Source organism: Phocoena sinus, chromosome 1, assembly GCF_008692025.1.
Source record: "Phocoena sinus isolate mPhoSin1 chromosome 1, mPhoSin1.pri, whole genome shotgun sequence".
Lineage (NCBI taxonomy): Eukaryota > Metazoa > Chordata > Mammalia > Artiodactyla > Phocoenidae > Phocoena > Phocoena sinus.
The window spans coordinates 19,992,261-20,014,264 of NC_045763.1; the positions used below are offsets into that span (position 1 = coordinate 19,992,261).

At 43.6% G+C, this 22,004-nt stretch overlaps 1 protein-coding gene across 1 annotated transcript in view; it reads left to right on the forward strand.

Annotated features, from left to right (window-relative positions):
* The window catches only part of MACO1 (macoilin 1), a 57,839-nt gene extending 38,303 nt beyond the window's left edge, over positions 1-19,536 (forward strand). Inside the window, exons 7-11 of the mRNA XM_032639495.1 lie at positions 6,005-6,163; positions 7,540-7,722; positions 9,757-9,877; positions 12,863-13,037; positions 17,570-19,536. Coding sequence (XP_032495386.1) covers positions 6,005-6,163; positions 7,540-7,722; positions 9,757-9,877; positions 12,863-13,037; positions 17,570-17,772 — 841 coding nt within the window. The 3' untranslated portion in view covers positions 17,773-19,536. The remainder of the gene's footprint in view (positions 1-6,004; positions 6,164-7,539; positions 7,723-9,756; positions 9,878-12,862; positions 13,038-17,569) is intronic.
* The last annotated feature ends 2,468 nt before the right edge of the window (positions 19,537-22,004 follow it).

Sequence of the window (22,004 nt, forward strand, 5' to 3'; positions counted from 1 at the left end):
CCCCATATCCTCAAGTCCATGCTCTAGTAGGTCTGTGTCTTTATTCCCATCTTCATTCAGTCTTTTCATGTGCACCTGCCTTCCTGATAAGCAAATGCCCCTTTACCCCGGTCTCCTTCAGCCACTATTGAAACTAAAAATCTGGCGGCCTTCTGTAGATAGGTTGTTTCCAGAGCCTCATATATCATAACGCTAACCCTGTTCTAATCTAAGCACTGAGGAAATGGACACAGAGCGAGAGTTAGAGACATGGTCTTGGAAGGGTCAGAAGAAACTTTAGAAATACACTTCCAGCTTCTAATTTTAGAGCACCGCCAGTCCCTGGCTTCAGAGAACTTATAGGCTCTTTAGAAATAAGATATATACACAGGAAAATATTAAAAACCAAAACAAATATAAAAACAGCACAGGGAAATGGTTTAGTGCCAAACCAGAAACACCAACAGTAAGGGCTTTCAGATTTCAGAAGGAGAGGGAAATCAGCACCTCATGGTGGAGAGTTTGGTTTTTGTTTTTATTTTTTAAGTGGGTCTCGAATGAGTGAGACTTGAAAATTGGAGGCCATTCCTCCAGTAGGGAGTGGTGGTATAATTAAAGGCAGAAGATATCTGGAAACAAGGAGCAGGTCGTTTTGGCTGGTATGATGGGTTTGTGAAAAAAACTCATCTTTCAGTCACTTGGCTGTATCGTTTGAAGGTGACCTTCTGAAGCCCCTTTTCTTACGTGGTAAGCAGCACTCTTAAGTTCTGTGTTGTCATGCAAGGCCTACAGCATCTCTGTCACAGCTTCTTAGAGCTCAGAGATAACCAGCAGAGCCGAGGCTCCTTATCTTCCTGAGGGCCTCATGGGGTCAAGCTGGCAACCCATAGAAATATACATTTAGGTCGTTTTCTGGAATGGGTATGGAGTCATCTGTAGGTGAAGTCCTGGCTGAGAAAAGGTCTCCCTCTTTTTCGCAGGACTTGCTTCCTGGGGCAATTTCCTGCCCCAAAGTCTTAAAGTTCTTCTGTGTTCTCAGTCAGGCCTCATAAAGCCTCAGGCTTTATAAAAACATGAAGATACTGGCTCTACACATTGGAGACTTTTAAACTTTCAATGAAGTCATAGCACTGTGGCTGTAATTCAAGTAATTCACAAAGATAAGGATTACAAACACTTAGACATAAATATCTCCCTACCTTTTCAGATGCTTAACAATACCTCTTTCAACTAAAAGCTGACACTTGAATACTGTACTTTGTTTTACTACCAGGTGTGCTTCAAGATGCTCAAAGATATTTTTCTTACTTAGCCTGCCTTGAAAGACTCAGGTTTGAGCTTCATTCTTTTGGTCAGCTAGGAAATTACCCCTTATTAAAATGTAACTTTTTCCCTTAAAATTAAATAATTAGCAACCATTTACATTATAGCGTACCTTAGCTGGGTGGAATGAGGGAGGAGATGAGGTAGAGTTGAGGTTTAGAGTGGGTAAGAGTGTTCCTCAGCTTGGCAGTTTTGCTCTGAAGTCAGCTGGGCTGGCGAGTGGAGCCCTGAGGAAGGGCTGCTCCAGGGGCCCCACCTCTTGCTTGTGAGTTAGGTGCTCTGCTGGAGTTTAGAGGTAGCTTACAAGTTTAGAAGTTGATTTAAAATTTTATCAGTAAAGTGGAGTAAAGCGGCTCAGAAAGGTGCCTGGACCTAACAGGTAACGTTCTGAGTTGATTAGACCCCTGGTTTGTATGATTGGGCCCAGACAGACATATTTATTGGACACATAGACTCCAGCTTTGCTGTGGGCCCTGTCTGTATCCCAAGTGGCAGCACTACTGGACAGCCTTCGTAAGGGTGACGGGAGTTGGGCAAGGAGGGAGTATGTTTATTTCCTGCCGAAGCCTTACCAAAGTTTGGTTAAGATCTGTCTGACCCATTATTTCTTTTTTTTGGATGAGTTTATAGTTCTGCTGGAGGAAAATTCTCTTTTATCCCTTAATCTTCTATTGTGTAGGGAGGAGAATAGGATTTAGCTCTGATAAATGGATTTGAGCTTGGAGATGAAATTTTTTCCTGCTTTCTTTTGATTCCTATTTACTGAAATTAGTTTTAAGGGTTATAAACTATTACTTCTGCCTCATTTTCTTCCTGGCCACGTGCTTCAAATTTAGGTTGCAGCTATCGACATTTTAGTAAAATCCCATGAATATATTTGAAGATTTTGCATTAACCTCTTAACACCATTTAATCAGTACTTCTTGGTGTTTCACAGCAATAAATTATATATCTGCATTTTACCTAGTAAGTATTGACCTTCAGCACAAAAGGGTTAAGTTTACCATTATGACGAGTAGTAGTTATCTGTCTAATAAATGCCCCTGGCACTTGACTGGCTCGATTCAGTTCAACTTACTGATTCGTGTAATTCTTTAAAGACTCATGTATACATTTTTTATTGAGCACATGCAGAGATTGGGAGCACAGTACCCCTGTGTGCTGTAACATTACGCAGCAATTAAGTTGTCTGTGAAAAGTTTCTAATAGTGTGGAAAGGTGCTTAAGCTTTGTAACCTGTACATGTGATACCCTCTCAGCAATATGAAAAATGTTTACATGTGTTAAGAAAGAGAAAGAAAAAGACATACAGAAATGAAGTAAACCAAATGCAAATAGTGGTTCTGTCTGGATGAAAGGGTTATGAGTTATTTACATGTTTATTCTTTATACTTCTCTGTTGTATGCAGTTTTTCATTTTGACTGGGTATCACTTTTGCAATAAAAACATAAATCCAATAAGGGTTTGTAAATCACTTTACCACCTACCTCAGTTAAGATTTAAAATATAGTGAACGTTCAACATTAAATTAATGCTTTCTGCAGAGGGACAATGAAAAGTTTCCCCTAATAAATTTTAAAAGTTACTGAGAATTTACCATTTAGCACATTAAGTTACCTTACATGTTGTCATGCAGTTTCCTATAGACCAGTGTTCCTTAAACTGAGGAATGCTGTGTTAACTAACAGGTTTGCTGCAACTGTTTGGAAAACAGTCATTCAGAGTTTTACAGAACCAATGGCAACAGTTACGAAAATCCTGAAGCATTTTAATTCTGTGCCTCGTGAACTTAAGTTATTTAATTTTTGAAAATAAGCTTTTTATTGAAGTATAACACACGTCCACAAAAGTGCTCAAATCTTAAGTGTACAACTTACGAATTTTCACAAAGTGAACACACCCTTGAAACCACGTCACTTTATTTCTCTTGTATTGTGCTGCTGTACGTCTTTGATAAAATTTCCATAGTTCTACACACAAAAAATATTGTTTAGTGTTCTGCGATCTCCAGAAGTTACACTCTAGATATTTTTGCACACTTTGCTCTCCTAACTCCTTGGTTTTTTTACATTTTTCAAAGAACTCTAAAGTTTCATTCAGAAATTGTTATTCTTAGTTCATGGTAGGAAATCTGGCTTTTATAGGTTAAAAACTCTAAAAAAGTAAGAACTTCAAAATTCTTGACATCTAGACTTCGCAGATTTAATTTTTCTTTCATTCCCAACTGCGGCACATGCTTTGCCCCAGTGGCTGCTTGTGTGGAACTTGATTCCTGGGCCTCTGCATATGATACAGCTTAGGTTGCTAATCTGAAGGGGCAGATCAACAGCCAGTGGTAAGTGTGTCAGGCCTAGAAATCCTAGACCAAGCTGGGAGGGACTTTAGAGATCGTTTGCCTCAGATGGGGAAACTGAGTCCTGAAAGGTTATATGCCTTGTCCGGGGTCGCAGAGCTGGCTCCAGAGCTGAGTCGAGAATCCTGATCCTATACCCCGTTTCTAAACCTTGCGAAGTCCCTAGTCTCTTCTTAAAGCTCATCCTTCTTACTAAAAATGCAGCCCTCGGGCTGTGAAACCGACTTCTCAAAAAAGATAAATTACCTAACACATTTTTCAGCCAAACTTCTTAATGAGGATAACCTGACAACATCGACCTGTTTTAGAAAATATCCCTTGGGTAACTTCGGGTGAATGAGTGACGGTGTGGGGATGGTATAAATGCCAGTCGGTAATTGTTTAGAGCAGTTCCGGGAGTACATTCAACTGGAATAACCCTGGCAATAGGGAAAGTGTGGCATGATGTCCATTTGTGACGCTTCCCTGGGGAGCGAGCTGTGTCAGGAGACCCGGCAGCTCTTCTGGAACACAGAGTCTCTAGTCCGTGTTCCCAGGCACTGGACAGGGGGACTGGCTACTGGGCCTGGGAGCTAACCATTGATGTTTCATGACTTTTTGGTTTTGAGATTTTGTTTCAATTGGCTAAAGGTAAGACAGGTAAATAAAGCCGCTCTTTGGTTTTCTAAGGAATGCCAGGCAACCGATACATGTATTTAGTAAGTGTTGATCACTGTGATTGATGGGCCCTGGGGATTTCGTGCTTCATAAAACATATCTGTAAGGACCTAGTCTATGGACCTGGCAGTTCCAAGGAGATCACCATTGCCCTCCAGAATTCTTGGTTCTGTTGGTGTGTTGGATTAGTGAAGTGCACAAGAGTCTCTTCAGAGCTAACTGACTTTTGCCTACTGTAGGTTTGTAGGAAAAGGTGTCTTCTGAGTCTCACCTGGCAGTCATCCTTGGCCTGAACTTGAGTGCCGTTCTCCATGGTCTAATCTGCCAGGTCCCTTCTATCCTTTCTCACCCTGTTCCCAGAGTACAAGCCTTCCTCAGAGGCCAGACTGATTGCTCTGCCTCCAAATGCCTGTGGCTGTTGCTACCTTTGAGCTTTTGAGCATGCTTTCCCCTTGTTTAGAATGCCTTCTCCTCCCCTTCTACTTCTCCAAATCCTGCCCAACTTTCGAGGCCCAACTCATTTCCCATCTTCTCTCCTCAGAACTCATGTGACACTTCTCCCCATGCCATGCTGTGGCTGATAGAGCCAGTTTGGCCTGCTGGAGAAGAGAGTGGAGTCTAGAGCTAGGCTGCCTGTGTGACCTTGGGCTGGAACTTTTCCTGAATCTAAATTTCTTCATCTGTAAAAATGGGACTAATAATTGCCAAGGTTATTCAATTTAGCTCATAGTTGTACAGATTAAATGCGTTCATACCATTAAAACCTATGGAACAGTGCCTGGCATGTAAGTTCTCATTAAATATTAGTTACTCCCTTTAGCATGTTTTTAACCATGGCCTTCCTGTATTATGGTTTAATCATTTTAAATGTCTGTTTATTGGCCTCTAGTGAAATTGTAAAGTCCTCTCATGAAGAAGGGGGCTTAACTTTATATTCTTTGTTGACCCTTTTCAGTCCTACATGTGCATATAATAGCTCCCCAATACGTATCACTTAAAGTGAAACTATTACTGCATTAAAGAAAATAGATGGAACAGGAGCAAGGAATTGAAAAGATAAGCTTCATTTCACAGATTGAGTTTTCTTGTGATTCGTAGATCATGTAATTTGTTCCTTTTTTCATTGTTGTTGAGTCTAGTGAGCTCTTCTGTCACAGTCACCACAAGTGTGAGCATCATTTAGCAAGGATGCTAGCAGTTTCAGGAGGCTGCCTCAGACACTGTTTTCTTCTAGGCCCATGGTGGGAGGGAATCTCAGACAGTAGACTCTGATCTATCAGGATATCTCAAAGCATGTGGGTCCTGAGCTGGTTGTTACTAGCATATCTCCCTTGCTGAGGGGCATGGGGAATTCACCAGTGGAGAGGGGACCATGCCCTTCAGGCACCCTCCCTCTGCCTTCCCCTCCTCCTTTATTAGCAGCTCAGATACTCACAAGCACCATCTTCACCTGTCAGTGTTCACAAATATTTGGGGGGAAATCAAAAGTTACCCTCTGGTGGGAAGGGGGAGACCCAGGCAGAAGCACTGATTCAAAGGCTGATTGCAGATGGGAGTTGCGTTGATGTCAGGAGCTGCTGGCAGGGTGCTCCACCGGCCACCCAGCAGTCAGGGACTTCAGCCAGGGTCTCCCACAGAGCCCCCGGGCTGGCCTGTCAGTGATGAAGATGCTGTGTTTCTCCTTCTCCTAGGCTGGAACAAGACATTAAAAAGTTAAAGGCCGACCTGCAGGCCAGCAGGCAAGTGGAACAGGAGCTCCGCAGTCAGATCAGCTCCCTCTCGAGCACCGAGCGAGGGATCCGCTCAGAAATGGGCCAGCTCCGGCAAGAGAACGAGCTGCTGCAGAACAAGTACGTGTGCCTTGTGGGCCTCTGGCCGTGAGTCAAGCAGCCTCGCGTTGCTCTCGTTTCCAGGGATTGGAGCACAAGGCTCATGACGACAAAGGGATCTAGCAGAGGGGTGTTTTTTTTTTAAACAAAATGTTTAGAATATTTAATGTAGGACCAGTTATTCAACATGTTATAAAATCTATAAAAACTTATTTCATTGCAGCCAAACAATTTATTAATATTACTATTCTGTCTTCTCCCGTTTAATAACTTCTTCTCTTAGTTTAAAATAGTTATTGAGCTTTTGTGACAATATGAGTAAAACCGACAAGAAGTATTTCTGCCACAATTTGAAACTCTTGTTCCCTTTAGTGAACATTTCCAGAGGATTAGACTCTATCTCCTTTGATTTCTGGAACTATAAAATGATGTTGAACTTGATTTTATTTGAAGAGGCAGACAAAAAGCTAGCTCTTCTGCATGAATTCTTTTATGCTTTCCATTAATTCATTCTGGAATTACTTCTTGCCTCAATGTGGGTCTGTCTTTTTTTTTCATCTCTAAACAGTGTGTGTCTGGGGTAGTGATGACTATTACAGGTGCTGAGCTTTCTGGGCTTTTCCTTGAAAGAGCAGTTCTTCATCGTTTTCAGGGAATGTAGCTCAAAAGCTAGAGCATTATAGGCAAATAACCTCTCCATTGCTTCTGACCCACGTATGTATGCGATGGCTCTAGCATTATTACATAGAGAACATCTTACCTTACATTGATATATTGAGAGAAACTCACCTTATATTGATACGTAAAGCTGGGGGTGGTAGTAGCAGGGAAGGGAATGTGGCTGAAGTCTTTGTGTGAAATTAAGCATCCTGTGATTCTGACTGTTTCGGGACGCTCTGAGGAAACATCTCCCAGCAGGAAAGGAAGGGCTGCAGCAGGCTGCGGCATACTGTGATCAGGCAGGGAAAGACCTTCCCCTCCTACCCTTTTCCTCAGTTTCAATGGGTCTGGTTCAGCCCTTCCTTGGTCTCAGACTGAAGTTCTTTCAAGGTGCTTTGGGGCACTAGAATTAGTTCTACAGTTATCTTTTCCTCTGATAGAAACTTGTTTTATCCTATTTTCTGGATTACCTTCTGTAGATCACTTACATTAATAAAGCAGAGGCTAGGTCCAATTCTGTGTCTTGTAAGGCAGCTTGTTTATTGGCGTTTAGGAATTGTTAAATAATAATGACTATGTATTTTCCTTGGACACTCTGGGAATTGACATTTATGATTTGCTGTTCAAATCTCCTGTTTGCTTTGGCCTCAAACTGATAAAGAGGAGCCATGTTTCTCCAGGGTTTATATTGGACGTTTCTAATTGTAAAACTTTGTATGACAATCATTTCCATATAGGTTACATAATGCTGTGCAAATGAAGCAAAAAGATAAGCAGAATATCAGCCAGTTGGAGAAAAAGCTAAAAGCTGAGCAGGAAGCCCGAAGTTTTGTAGAAAAGCAGTTAATGGAGGAAAAAAAAAGGAAGAAGTTAGAAGAAGCTACTGCTGCCCGGGCTGTTGCATTTGCTGCTGCGTCTAGGTATGTTGATGTCACCTGAGTGCTTAATCCAAGGTTGGCTTTCCTTGGACTGAGAATGGGAATTTGATGCCTTGGGCAGGACTGGAAATACACAATCATGCATGGATGGATTGCTTTTAAGTACTGTTTTATTAGCTGGTTTAAACCCCATCTGTGCAAGCTTATGCTGTCATGACAACTTCATCCCTCAGTGACCTGCTGTCTAAAGTGGGATGAGGGAATCTCCATGCCTCCCACACCTGGGAGGCAAAATTCTGCTCAAAAAGGGATTTCCAGTCACTTTCTGTAAGACCGATAATTACTAAATGCTTTGAGGGAACCAGTCTGGACTTTTGTTCCCTTTATAGAACTATCATTGTGCTCTACTCTTAGTTGTGTGTTTCTGGTGTTTTTAATCTTAAAATGGAAGAAAGATAAAATCTTGGTCCCCTAAGCACTGTGTACTGACTGCTCATGTCTTTGTTGGACATCAGCAAACTGTCAAATGACCTGGAAAAGATGGGGAAGAAAGTTAAGAGCCTCTTTTTCTTCCCTTCTGTCTCTCTCTCTTTTTGGCTTCTACTTCACTTTTTCTTTTTTCTTTGTTTTTTTGACTGGTGAAGTTCATCTGCATGGTGGGGGTCAGTTATGGGTTTACAGATGCAGGGGAGGGTAAATTATTATTTTATTTAATTTTAAGTTTCTATCCCTAAATTTGTGTCTATGTGATATAATTCTACTTTTTGCTTTTTTGTATTTGTCATGTTAATAGCCTCCTTTTGGGTTCTGGCATTTGTAGAACAATTGGTGAGCCATCATTTCATCTTTTAGGAAATAGCAGCGGGAGAGAGAACTCTTTCTCCTGCGTGATCCTGCCTTCCCCCAGCAGACTCTGTACTGCAGATGGCTGAGCTAACTTGGCCCGTTAGCATCTATACAGATTCACAAGACCCTTTACTAACCTGCTTAGGATGTCGGGGGGGGGGGGGGGGGGGGGGTTGTTTGTTCACTCATTTAAAGATTTGTGAGTGTTCCTGAAGCACTTACACTTGCAGGAGATTTTCCTGAACAGTCATCTGGTGTGGCTTGTGCTCTCCTTAATTCATCCAGCAGTTACTCTTTCTCAAAAAATCCCTGAGGAGGATATGACAGTTTCTTAACCATATTGTTTAGTGTCTCTTATGCTTGAGAATCAGTACATTGATTTCAGTCTCTACCCTTAATTTCTTTTGCTTTTGGTTAAGCTTATTGCCTTTGGTCTTATCCTTGGATGGTCCTTGTTTGCCATCATTTATGTAGAGGCTGTTTTGATTCTTAAGTATATCTCAAGGCTTTAGTCTCTCACTGGGCCTTCCTTTTCGTAGGCAAAGGACACCTACCTTCTCCACCAGGCTGTTTCTGAAACCTAAACAGTTCACCAGCGTTGGACTGGCCATTGCCATCATCTTTTTAAGTTTGTCCTTATTATAGCCCTGAGGAGGAACCTAATGCTGCTCCCTTCTTTTTCTGTTTACTCCAGTCTTGTCAAAACTTCATGACTGAAGAAAGGTGACGTTCCCAGTGCACAGTCCCTCAAAAGTGAAAATGTTTGTTAACTCACTGCCCCCTGCTGGAGACAGCACACGTCTGGTTCTCTCTTGCTCAGCTTGTGTGCCTTGTCTCAACGCATATGGCCTGATGGGAAGCTTGCTGGATTGGCAAGGTGGAGAAACCTCAATTCTTATCCCAGTTCTGTGACCTGCAAGCTGGGTGACCTTGAACTAGTATCATATCTAAGTTGCGTCGGTTTTCTTCTCTGGAAAATAGGATAATAAACCCTACCCCAGTAAAGAAGGAAGTGTGGGTAAAGTACCTAGCTTGGCACCTGGCTCATATTAGACACCCAGTTAATAATTATTTTAGATCATTTTTGAAATTATAAAGAACAGAGAGAATGAGCAGACTGAGCCAAAAGCTAAAGTCTGACTCTGGAGTTTAAGAAAAATACCAGTCCTGCCATATAATCAAACCTAGAGTCTTTAGATCCTCTTTCTCCCTTCTCTTCTTTTTCATAAGGGGAGAGTGCACCGAAACCTTACGGAATCGGATCAGAGAATTAGAAGCAGAGGGCAAGAAGCTCACAATGGACATGAAGGTGAAAGAAGACCAGATCAGAGAACTAGAACTGAAAGTTCAGGTAAAGGAGGAAAAACAGACTTCATCGCGCTTGAATTCCTCTTCCGTGTTAGGTTTGTGCTCCGTGCTTCCGTGTAGAGATACAGGCCTTCTGATACAGGCCAAACCCCATTGCATCTGAAAATCTCTGTATGACCAAAAGAAGCTCTCACCTGTCCAGCTCATTCAAGTCATATTTAGTTTATCTGGATTCTAAGACAAGCCAGAAATGTTAATGGTCCTTGACATGTTTTATACCAGAATTTGACTTCCGGGAGATTCATTTCACTTTTTCAGGTTATAGGCCAGATGAGTGTGCTTTGGAACGTATACACCTCTTCTTAGCCCTAATTCTCTGTCCATCGCCAGGGAATTGACCATTTTGGATGGCTCTCAGCTTCACAGATGGCCACTCTAGGCAATGCATGGGGAGGAAAGCTGCCAGTGCTGTGGACATAGCCAGTTTTGGGGCTGTGTGTACCTTAGCCAAGTATTTGGTGGCATTGGGTCTTCAAAGGGATGTTTAAGGCTAATGTTATAAGTTGTAAAGTTACAGTAATTTGAGTCATATGGAGCCCATAAGAAATTAGTGGTAGGTCAGTGGGGTAGAATAGGTGACCCAGAGACAAAGCCTAACTTAGTGTTCAGTGAAGGTGGCATCAGAAATGGATGGAGAGCTTCTCTGGTGGCGCAGTGGTTAAGAATCCGCCTGCCAATGTAGGGGACACGGGTTCGAGCCCTGGTCCAGGAAGATCCCACATGCTGCGGAGCAACTTAAGCCCATGTGCCACAACTACTGAAGCCTGCACACCTAGAGCCCATGCTCTGCAACAAGAGAAGCCACCGCAATGAGAAGCCCGCACACCACAATGAAGAGTAGCCGCCACTCACCGCAACTAGAGAAAGCCTGCGCACAGCAACAATGCAGCCATAAATAAATAAATTTATTTTAAAAAAAAGAAAGAAATGGATGGAACAGCAAGTGTTAGTCAGTGAAAGGCTGAGGAACAGCTAGACAATGGGAAAAAATAAAATAAAATGAGATGCTCATCTCACACCACACAAAAATAAATTCCAGAGGAAGAGTTGAATCCAGGGAAAAATACCATTTTGTTTTAAATCACAAAGTGAAAAAAAAATGAAAAAATCAATTGGGGAGGGTACAGATATTGCAACAAATATTATAAAAAAAAGAATTAGGGGGCTTCCCTGGTGGCGCAGTGGTTGAGAGTCCGCCTGCCGATGCAGGGGACACGGGTTCGTGCCCCGGTCTGGGAAGATCCCACATGCCGCGGAGCAGCTGGGCCCGTGAGCCATGGCCGCTGAGCCTGCGCGTCCGGAGCCTGTGCTCCTCAACGAGAGAGGCCACAACAGTGAGAGGCCCGCGTACCGCAAAAAAAAAAAAAGAATTCTCAATATGTAAATAGCTCATAAAGATTGCTAAGAAAAGCTCAAATACACAGAAAGTAGGCAAACTATATGAACAGATAATTCACAGAAGAAATATAAATGACTGATAACAATGTAAGAATATATCCTCATCTGTCACCAAAGACAGATAGATTAAAATTGGATATCACTTATCTCTTGTGAAATCAGCAAAGCATTTGTAAACGCTAATATCAGCCTGGGTGAGGATACAACGCAGTAGGCCTCGTATTATGTTGCTGGTGGAAGTGTAACTTTCTGGAAAAGGTCACGTATTTTTAAAAAATATTTTCCTCAGACTCCATCCTTAAGGTAAATATTTAAAAGTCTCACCGATGATTGATATACAGAGATGTTCATCATAGTGGTATATAAATGCAAAAAAATTGGAAATAATCTTAACAATGGGAGATTTGTTTAATAAATTATGGTACATATACATGTAGGAATATTAAACAGCCAATAAAAATTGCATTTTCAAAGAACAGTTGAGATTATATGTTTTTAAAAAATTGTATGTGTAGTTTGATTTCAATTATGCTGAAAGATACACGTATACTTAAAAAAGACTAAAAGAAAATAGATCAAATTTTTTGCAGCATTGGGATTTTGGGTGATTTTTATTTTCTTCTTTGAACTTTTAAGTCGTTTTTAATTGACTATAATAAGTTTTGATTTCTCTCTTAAAATGAAAAAAATATCAGCATATATATATATATATATATATATATATATATATATATACACACACACACATGGGCACACACACACATATATATAGGCTACATTATCTGCTGTTTTAAGTGGGCCTATTTTTCAGTATACGCTGTCAAAATAATTAACATTTTTAGTGTAGGTTGAGAGTAGAGTTTTCGCACGTTTGACTACAGCATTACAGCAACATTTGCAGCCGGCAGCAGGGAAACAGTTCTTTGTGGTTCTGAATTAGGATTGTAAGAAAGTGTTGTATATATATATTTTTAAATTTATTTATTTAATTTATTTATTTTTGGCTGTGTTGGGTCTTCGTTGCGGCTACTCTTCGTTGTAGTGCACAGGCTTCTCCTTATGGTGACTTCTCTTGTTGCGGAGCATGGGCTCTAGGTGCACGGTCTTCAGTAGTTGTGGCACACGGGCTCAGTAGTTGTGGCTCGTGGGCTCAGTAGTTGTGGCTCCCGGCCTCTAGAGCGTAGCCTCAGTAGCTGTGGTGCACAGGCTTAGTTGCTCCGTGGCATGTGGGATCTTCCCAGGCCAGGACTCAAACCCGTGTCCCCTGCATTGCCAGGCAGATTCTTAACCACTGCGCTACCAGGGAAGCCCGAAAGTGTTTTATTTGGAGACAGAGTCCACAGTTATCTCAAAAAGCCCAATACAATTATCGTTTTGTATGTGCACATCACTGTATAAATACATTTTGCACTCCCTCTAAGGGGCGAGGTCTAAACCCATGAAACACCAGGATTCTGTGTTCTAGGGGCCAGGTCAATAATAGTGGGATTTTATTTGTGATTTCAGGCTAATTTGTAGACATCGATGCCAAAACTATCTTGTAACATTGCTGCTTTGTTGATATTGATAGGAGCTTCGGAAGTATAAGGAAAATGAGAAGGACACTGAGGTGTTAATGTCAGCCCTCTCAGCCATGCAAGATAAAACGCAGCACCTGGAGAACAGCCTGAGCGCAGAGACAAGAATCAAGCTGGACCTGTTCTCCGCACTGGGGGATGCAAAGCGACAGCTCGAGATTGCCCAAGGTAGGAGAACAGCCCAGGTCACGCAGCATGGCTGAGAATGCCTGGGGACACGGAGAGCAGAGCTCCCTTAGAGCTCAAACCAAAGGCATTTCCGTTTCCTCTTCAAGTGGTTTGATAAGTACCCACCGTGGACATCTAGGAATCATCACATTAATTCATTCTGCAGACATATTTTGAGATGAGAACATACCAAGTGCAGGGCACACAGGGAAGAGTGAGTTTCTCTGCTCAAGGAGCTCAGAGTGTTGTAGAAGAAATAGAGAGCTGCAGAGTCACCAAAGGACGCTGACGTAACAGGATGTACAGGGCCTGTGGGAACATAGAGAGCCAGGGACTCAGCCAGTCTGGAGAGTTAGAGAGGGCTTTTTCTCAGGGGAGCTGATGTCTGAGCTGGGTCTTGAATGATGAGAAGGGGTTAGCCCAGTGAAGAAGCGGTGTAGTGGCGGTGAGGGGTAGAGAGGCATCTGAACAGAAGAAACAGCTCGAGCAAGGCCAGGGAAGCTAGGAGGGCCTGATGTGTTCAGAGCGGCAGCTGGCTCTGCTTTGCTGGAGTGGAGGCTGCAGATGAGGGAGTGGAGGGAGGAAAGTCTGGAGAGCAGGCTGTTCCCTCGGCAGATATTACTGAGACTTACTACATGCCAGGCACTGTGCAAACCCCTAAGGGGACAGACAGTAACAAGCAAATATATAATATCTGATGGGTGCAGTGAAGAAAATAAAGCAGTGGTGACGCAGGCTGTGTGTGTGTGTAGGGCTGCTGCTTTGACATGGAGGACATGGAAGAGCCTTTGAGTAGGTAGCATTTGAACAGAGACTGAGAGGAAGAGAGTGAGTGAGCCATTTAAGTCTCTAGGGGAAAAGCACATGTGTCGTGGCCACTGGGGCTGCAGCCTGAGTGACGGGGAGAGTTTTTAGGGTCAAAAGTAGCAGGAGCCACATTCTGCCAAACTTTGCAGCCTATGGAAAGAACTTTGGACTTTACTCTGCGTGACATGGGAAACTTTGGAAAGCTTCTGAACAGAGACCTGACATGACCTGATGAAAAGAAATTTAGATTTTGTTCAAGAAATTGATAAGCCACCAATAGATTACTGAAAAAATTTTTCAAACAGTTGACTTCATAGAAGGAAAAGAATATTTCAGCAGGTACTTACAGAGCGTTCACACTTGCTCTGCATAAAGCATTTTAGTAGAAGGTGAAGGGGAGACAAAGACGAACAAGACATAGTCTAGCTGGGGATCCGCTAAGGTAGTTGTGCTCAAACTTTTTGGTCTTAGGGACCCCTTTACACTCTTAAAATTATTGAGTACCCCAAGGGAGGTGTTTTTCAAGTGAATTATGTCTACCAATATTGACGTATTAGAAAGTAAAACCTAAAACATTTATTAATTCATTAAAAAAATAATGTAATAAACATATTACGTGTTAACGTAACATTTTATGAAAATAACTATTTCTCGAAACAAAAAAAATTTAGTGAGAAAAGCAGTATTGTTTTACATTTAGCAAATCTCTTTAATTTCTGGCTTAATAGAGGATATTTCAATTCTCGTCTCTGTTTCTACATTCAGTCTATTGTTATTTCACTTGCCATGTTGCTCCTGGAAGACTCCACTTAGGCTCATGAGGGAATGCACGTGAAGAAGGCGGATAAATGTCTTAGTATTAGCATGAGGACAACATGGACACTGTGGGAAGTGCTGCACTAGGGAAAGCCACGCACACGCACGAGGCCTGCTGCCATGGCTTGAAAGGACAGAGGAGAGATCAGGGTGGCTTCATAAGGGAGGGACCATTGAGTGGACTTCGAAGGATGAATTCTGAGAGCAGAGAATGGCAGGGAAGAACATTGTTACCTGAGGGAATGGCATTTAAGCAAAGGAAGGACAGTGTTGAGAATGTCCACGTAAGCAGTCCAGTGGCCTCTAGCTGGGGGACATGGAAGAAGAGAGTAGATTAGTAGGACCGTGAATGAAGCTGTACTAGAGGATGTATCCCCTAGATTTTGAGGAGGAAGCAGGTGACGTGTTCCAACAGGGTTGCGGGAACCATGGAAGAAGAACAAAACAGATTAAGGAATGAGAAGAGGGAATGAGTTTGGTTTGGGATGCTTTGATCTGGAGTTGCCTACCGGACACTCGGCCTAAAGATCTTCATCAGTCAGTGGGAATTTGGGGCCTTAAACCCCAGAGAAAAGGCCAGAACCCCGGGGTTGGGGGTGGGATGTAGAAGTTGTGAGAAGTCAGTGAAGCCGTAGGATTGGCTTGGGATGGCAGTGCAGAGCAAGAAGAGAAGGGGTTGAGAACCAGTCTTATGAATCTGTGGACTCAGGGAAAGGCATTTAAAAAGAAGGTTCCTGGGGGGCTTCCCTGGTGGCACGGTGGTTGAGAGTCTGCCTGCCGATGCAGGGGGGGCGGGTTTGTACCCCGGTCCTGGAGGGTCCCGCGTGCCGCGGAGCCACTGGGCCCGTGGGCCATGGCCACTGGGCCTGCGCGTCCGGAGCCTGTGCTCCACAGCGGGAGGGGCCGCAACAGTGAGAGGCCCGCGTACCGCAAAAAAAAAAAAAAAAGAAGGTTCCTGGGAATCCTGCTAAATTTCTGACCATACGCTGGTGTTTTGCCTGCCTGGCTCAGCTCCCTGAGAAGTGGCTACCCTCTCTCTGCCTCATCCCTTTTACTTGGATTTGCAGACTTGAAAGAGGTTGTCTGCTGGAGTGAAGCAGCACCTGGGTCTCAGAGCAGCCGAGGGGAACTTGGCTTCCCAGCACAGATGATGCTTCCTTGTTGGCCCAGAAATTCTCGTAAAGCAAAGAGAACTGTCTTTTCCAAAGCTCTGGGAGTGTTTGTATGTTACTGATTAAAGAAATCAAACTTAAATCTTCATGGAAAAAAGATACAGTGGCTTATATATCAGATGCTGTTAGGTATTTTATTCATCTGAGGCTTACTTCGTTCAAAGGGAAGGAGGGTATTTGATGCTTACTTGAAGCTGAGGGGACATGAAGGAAGCCAGAGCGGGGCGGCTCTTTGCTGCCGCCTTTCCCACTACTCCCCTCCACTGTCATGCTCATGCTTGGAATATTCTAATAAGAACCCAACTTCATAATTTAAATCAAGCCCCTTGCTGGGTTTCTCCTTCCTACTTTCTATATCATTTGATTCATCTTGGTTCCAAAATGGCTTTCATCTACTGTATCATTTTTTAAAATACGCCACCATGCTCTCTTACATTTTAAATATATTACCGTCTTCTGTAGGACTCAAAGTGAGTGCAACTCAAATACAATCTCTTCCTTTTTTCAGCATTTAAATTTCTGAAGGGCTACTCCTAAGTGTTCTTCCTCTAGTAGACCAGGGAGCATCAAAGCATGATGGAAATTGCATGGGCTTTGGAACAAAGTGGTCCTGGGTTTAAATCCTGCTTAGTCATTAATAACTGAATGACTTTGGGCAAGATACACACCTTGCAGGGCCTCAGCTTTCCACTGGGCTGGGCACTAGGGATTTGGCAAGGACAAAAATGGGGAGACAGTCTCAGCCCTCATGGAGCTCATGGGCCAGTGGAGAGATGATGGACACAAATCATCACCCAAATGAACACTCACCGGAGACAGAAAAATGCAGTCGGCAGGAGTGCAGACTCCAGAGCCAAACTGCATCATCTTGAATCCCAGCTCTTGTCCCTCAACCTCTCTGTGCCCTGGTTTCCTCATCTATAAAATGGATGATGATGATGATAATTCCCATCTGATAGGGTTGTTGGGATAAATAAATGAGTTAGTCTACGTAAGCACTTAGAACAGTGCCTGGCACATACGTGTTAGCTATTGTAATTATTATCATTATTACAAAGAATAAAGTGACAGAAAGGAAAGTTTAGGGTGTGTTGAGAATCGAGGAGTCGGGGGCTGGGGGTAGGGTCTGATTTAGATGGAAGGAGCAGGGAAAGCTTTGTGAGGCAGTAGAAACAGAAACCTCACGAGTTAACACAGAGAGCATTGGAGAAGCACAGAAAGGGAAGCAGCCCTGCGGCAGGCAGGAGCTGGTTGGATTCCTTGGTCTCATACTCCGAGATAGTCCATCCTCCCAGAAAAATGTTTCCGCGCAAGAGGTAGAGCCCTAGTTCAAAAGAAGCACCCTCTTCGGCTGCCCTGGTGACTGCCGAGCTCAAAATGTGGCTCCTGGAGATTGAGCTCTTTGCTTCGTCACACCTACCTAAACGCAGTTCCTCTTGACGCCATGACCCGTAGGCCACATCTGGCCTGCCACCTTTTCTTGTACCACCCGTGGGCCAAGAATGGTTTTTGCAGTTTTCTATGGTTTAAAATAAAAAAAAAAACAAAAAACGACAAGGACAGTGTGTGGCTCACAGTGTTTAAATATTTACTGTTTGGCACATTACTGGAAAAATGTGTCTCCCCTTACAAACCATCAAAGCTGGAGTCGAATCCATTTGGGATCAGTGGGCCCAAGAGGGCACTCTGGTGGGTGAACGCTCCCTTCTCACTAATGGTGGGTCTTTGATCTTCCAGGACAAATTCTTCAGAAAGACCAGGAAATCAAGGACCTAAAACAGAAGATAGCCGAAGTCATGGCCGTCATGCCCAGCATAACATACAGTGCCGCCGCCAGCCCCTTGAGCCCCGTTTCCCCACACTACTCTTCCAAATTTGTGGAGACCAGCCCCTCTGGACTCGATCCCAATGCCTCTGTTTACCAGCCCCTGAAGAAATGAAGGCCAGCAGTGTGTTTTTTCCAGGCTTTGGTTATCAGAAAGCATCACAAAGGAGCGTCTCTGGCAGTCAAGATTAAAAAAAGTTTATATTGTATTTTGTGGGACTGTATATGTTGTCGTTTTTAAAAAGGGGGGGAAAGATAACATCCAAGTCTGATTAGAACTGCCCACCAGTTTTTCTTGTAAGTTTTTAGAAGACCTCACAGAACTTTGCAGTTTATTTTTCTCGGCCATTACATTAAAACCGTTCTTGGATTTCAAGTAGCCAATTTTGCCTTTTATGTATTCTTACAGTTTCCTCTTGAAGAAAAAAAAAAAAAAAGCAGAGTTTTTCCTTCTCAACCCTTTATTTTTGTTTTGTTTTGTTCTTAAATCAGCAAGCAAAACCTGCACGTTGGATTCACATGGGATGACAATGAAAACTTAGTTTTTAGTGTGAAAGGTTTAAATAACCTAACACAGCTTTGATGCTATGGCTGCATTAAAGAAAATGGTTACTAAAATTACAGAAAACAAAAATTGATTACCCCTCCAAGGACCAAACAAATTCAAGGAGTGTCATTTCAGCCGAGGGGAGAGACTCAGGTGATGAGACCAGCTGTGAGAATGTAACAGGGGTTGTGTCTGAAGTGTGTATCTTCCCATCGGTGTGTTTAGTCCTAGAAAATTGCTAGCAGCAGTCTTGTTCACAGTGCCTTGGGAAAAGACATTTCAAGAGGAAACTTGATTTTAAACAATTTCCCCCTTTACCATCATCTACCTTCTCTCTGTGTCAAGCTCACTACGGATCCTGCTATAGAACTGGTGGGTAGCTGGGCTGTTCGGTACCACTTCAGCCACACCTTCTGTTTCCTTTCATTGAAAGCACCACAGTGTTCTGGACTTGTCTCGAGGCAAGCACCCTGGGAAGGGGAGCTGGGCGGTGTTTGTGTTCGAGAGACTGCAATGCCGGCTAATAAAAGCTGCAGTTCTAGGTTTTGTTTTGTTTTATCTTTTTAAAATTTCCTTTAACTGTGCTTTCCACTTTTCGTCATCTTGTGTTTGACGGTTTAAAAGAAACTTGACAATTCCTCAGCTCTTGTGCCAAGGAAGGTTTGTTGTTTTGTTTTTTTTTTTTTAAAGAGTTTAAAACTCAAAACTCTGCACAAAGATTTCAGTCTCAAGTGTATATTATACATTGGTAGAAAAGTGTTTGCACTGGCAACCTTTGGAAGTGTTTAAGAATCAGGGAGGGGGTGGAGGGAGGGGCTGGGAGAGGGAGGGGCAAAGCAAAATTGTATTTGGAACCTAGGAAAATTAAGAAACCAAATAGAATGGTTTGACTTCCTTGCCATGGATTCTGGAAGGACATAGTTCTAAAATTTCCTGTTAATTGGCATGTATGTCTCATTTAAAGCAAATTAAGTAGGACAAGCAAGTCAGCAAGATAGAAGTGTTAAAAAGAATCTTCCTTTTTAATCACTGATCTTATTTTGGGATTAAAACCTTCTAGCTTTAGCCAGGTATGCATGTTGCTGCCACTTTGCATTTTTGAATCATCTTGTGTAATTGTCACCATGGAAGTGTTACTCAGAATTGTCACAGATTTTTTTCATCTTTGTGCAAAAACATGGAAAATTGTCACTGACTTTGTGTTGAGGTTTCCCCCATTTTGCTGCCTTTTGGGACACTATTTTGGTTAAATACTTGGTCTTGGCTGCATTCCTTTTTTTTTTTTTTTTTCCTGTGGGGTTCAAAAGAATAAACATTTTCTTACAGATAAAACTAGTTTTCTGCCTTTTTAACTTTTCAGGAGGGCACCACAAGGTAGATTGTTCTGAATGGGCCTTAGATCTTCACTCTTGTTCTGTCCTCATTTCCGAACCCTGACAGTGGCAGTGTCCCCGGCAACGGGTGCTGCGGGGCGCAGGTTACAGGATTTGGGATGAATCCATACAGGCTCTCAAGTAGTTTTCGTTCTAGTCTTACTTCGGATGTATCCATTCTCATTCTCTCTCCCTCCCTCTTCCTCCCCGTCCCTCTTCCCTCCTTCCTCCCTCCCTCTTTCCTTCCCTTTTTCTCCCTCCCTCCCTTTTCCTTTCTCTCTGTCATCTGAGTAGAACCAAGGCTGCCTTGTTTTCTGGTACAATCCTTCTTTCCTAAAAAAAGCAGTAGTTGAGAGTCCGCCTGCCAATGCAGGGGACACGGGTTCGTGCCCCGGTCCAGGAAGATCCCACATGCTGCGGAGCGGCTGGGCCCATGAGCCATGGCCGCCGAGCCTGGGCGTCTCCACAACAGTGAGAGGCCAGCGTACCGCAAAAAAAAAAAAAAAAAAAAAAAAAAAAAAGGTTAGGGGTGGGGTTGGAAGGTAGTTGGTGAGAAATTTTTGAGAGCAAATTTCCATTTTCCAGAATCTTGTCAGGCCAGTTTGTGACCAATACCCTATTAGGTTTCCTATCTGCTGCAGATCCTGAACTGCTCTCCAAGGTAACCGCTTCTGTAGTCCTCCCTTGTTTCTAGAGGCTTTGTCTGTTTTCTTCCTCTGAGAAGCCATCTGCCCCTCTCAGCCTCTGTTTTCCTCTCTTGGCCATTGTTACAATCCGCTTCTGTAGTCCTCCCTTGTTTCTAGAGGCTTTGTCTGTTTTCTTCCTCTGAGAAGCCATCTGCCCCTCTCAGCCTCTGTTTTCCTCTCTTGGCCATTGTTACAATTGATCTTGGCTCCAGTTTCGGAAAATTCTGCTCTTGGCACCTCAGCCCCGTCCCTATTGCAAGATAGCCTTCCTGAGTCCCAGCCATTTAGGCCCTTGCAAACATACCACACTTAATACCGTGAGCAGAGTTCCCCAGGGGAAACGCCTTGGCTTGGCGGCTTGGCTTTTGCCTTGGCCCTCCCTGAAGGAATGTGTCTGCCCAAAGCATTCTCATTGTCATGTTCTTTTCCACCAAGGAGATCTCCAGTTGTTGTCTTTGTTGCTCTAGGCCCATCATGAAATGGTTCCGTCTTAGTACAGTATCATTTATGACATGCCATAAAGCAGTGTTTGCCATTCTGGATGGTTAAATATTTACAGAAACCGTGGGCTGAGTGTGTTTTGACTGGCCGAATAACCTCTGTTGGCGTCTCCCAACTTGACATAAGGAAATAGCCATTTTGTGCCCATTCCCTCTGTGATCATCTTTCCAATACATCCTATAAAATGAGAATGAGTAATTCCTCATGGCTCCCAGCCTAAAAAAAGGGAATAGTCCTTTCTCCTGCCATCCCAGGTCCCCAGGCTCACCTGGCTGCCTCAGTCAGGCTATGGCAAGCCACCTGGAAGGGCTGAACATCTCTTAACAGCTGCTATCAGATTGCTTCCTGTGAAATTCACATCACGCCAGAGGGAGACAGACAGGTAAACTGGAAACCCACCCCAAAGCCAATTCAGTGAAGGCCAACTAGTGAACTGTTTTCAGGTGGGCCACAGCAACTAGACCTGTTTAGGTTAAAGGCCCTTTGAGCCCCGTAAGTGCCTGGTTTTCTGTGACTCTGAGTGATGTTTGCCGCTGTGCTGGCTTCTTCACAAGCCTGCAGCATCTCCCCTCTTTATAAGGCCCTAGTCTGTTCTAGGCCAGGCAAAGCCCTCTAGACAGAGATGGGAGTTTGCTCCCAGCTTTGCCACCAGCACAACTTCCCTGGGGTAGGTGCTGTTTCCTCCCCTCTAAGAAGGAGTGTTGTTCCTGGCTGCCCAGCCTGCCGGAAGGAGTTGCTGTGGAAATCAGGGAGAGGAGTGCTCTGTGAACTAGCTAGGGCCTCTGCTGAGGTTAGGAGCTGGAGCTCCAGCAGGGAGCGGCCGTGAGGCCTGTCTGGCTGGGAGTCTGCGTTCCGGGCCAGCTCCATCCCCGCAGCCTGACTCCCAAGTGGGGTCCTCAGCAGTGTGGTGCGCGCGCGCTGTGGGCCTGCAGCATCAGCACCTGGGAGCTCTTCCCCAGGCCCCCGTCTAAATCTGCACTTTAACAATGTCTCCGGGTGATTCAGTTGCATATGACTTGTTTAGAAGCCCTGCCTGAGCTGACTTTTCTAACCCTAAGACTCTCAACACTGTCACTCTCCTAGTTCAGCTTTGAAAATTCAGAACAAGAGCTTAATATTTGAGGGGCAAGCTGGAGATGAAGAACTCAAAGTGTTACACATTTTGCTTATTTTGTTTATTATCTCTCCCCTCCCCGCCATTAGAATGTAAACTCTTCGAGGGCAGAGATTTTCGTCTGTT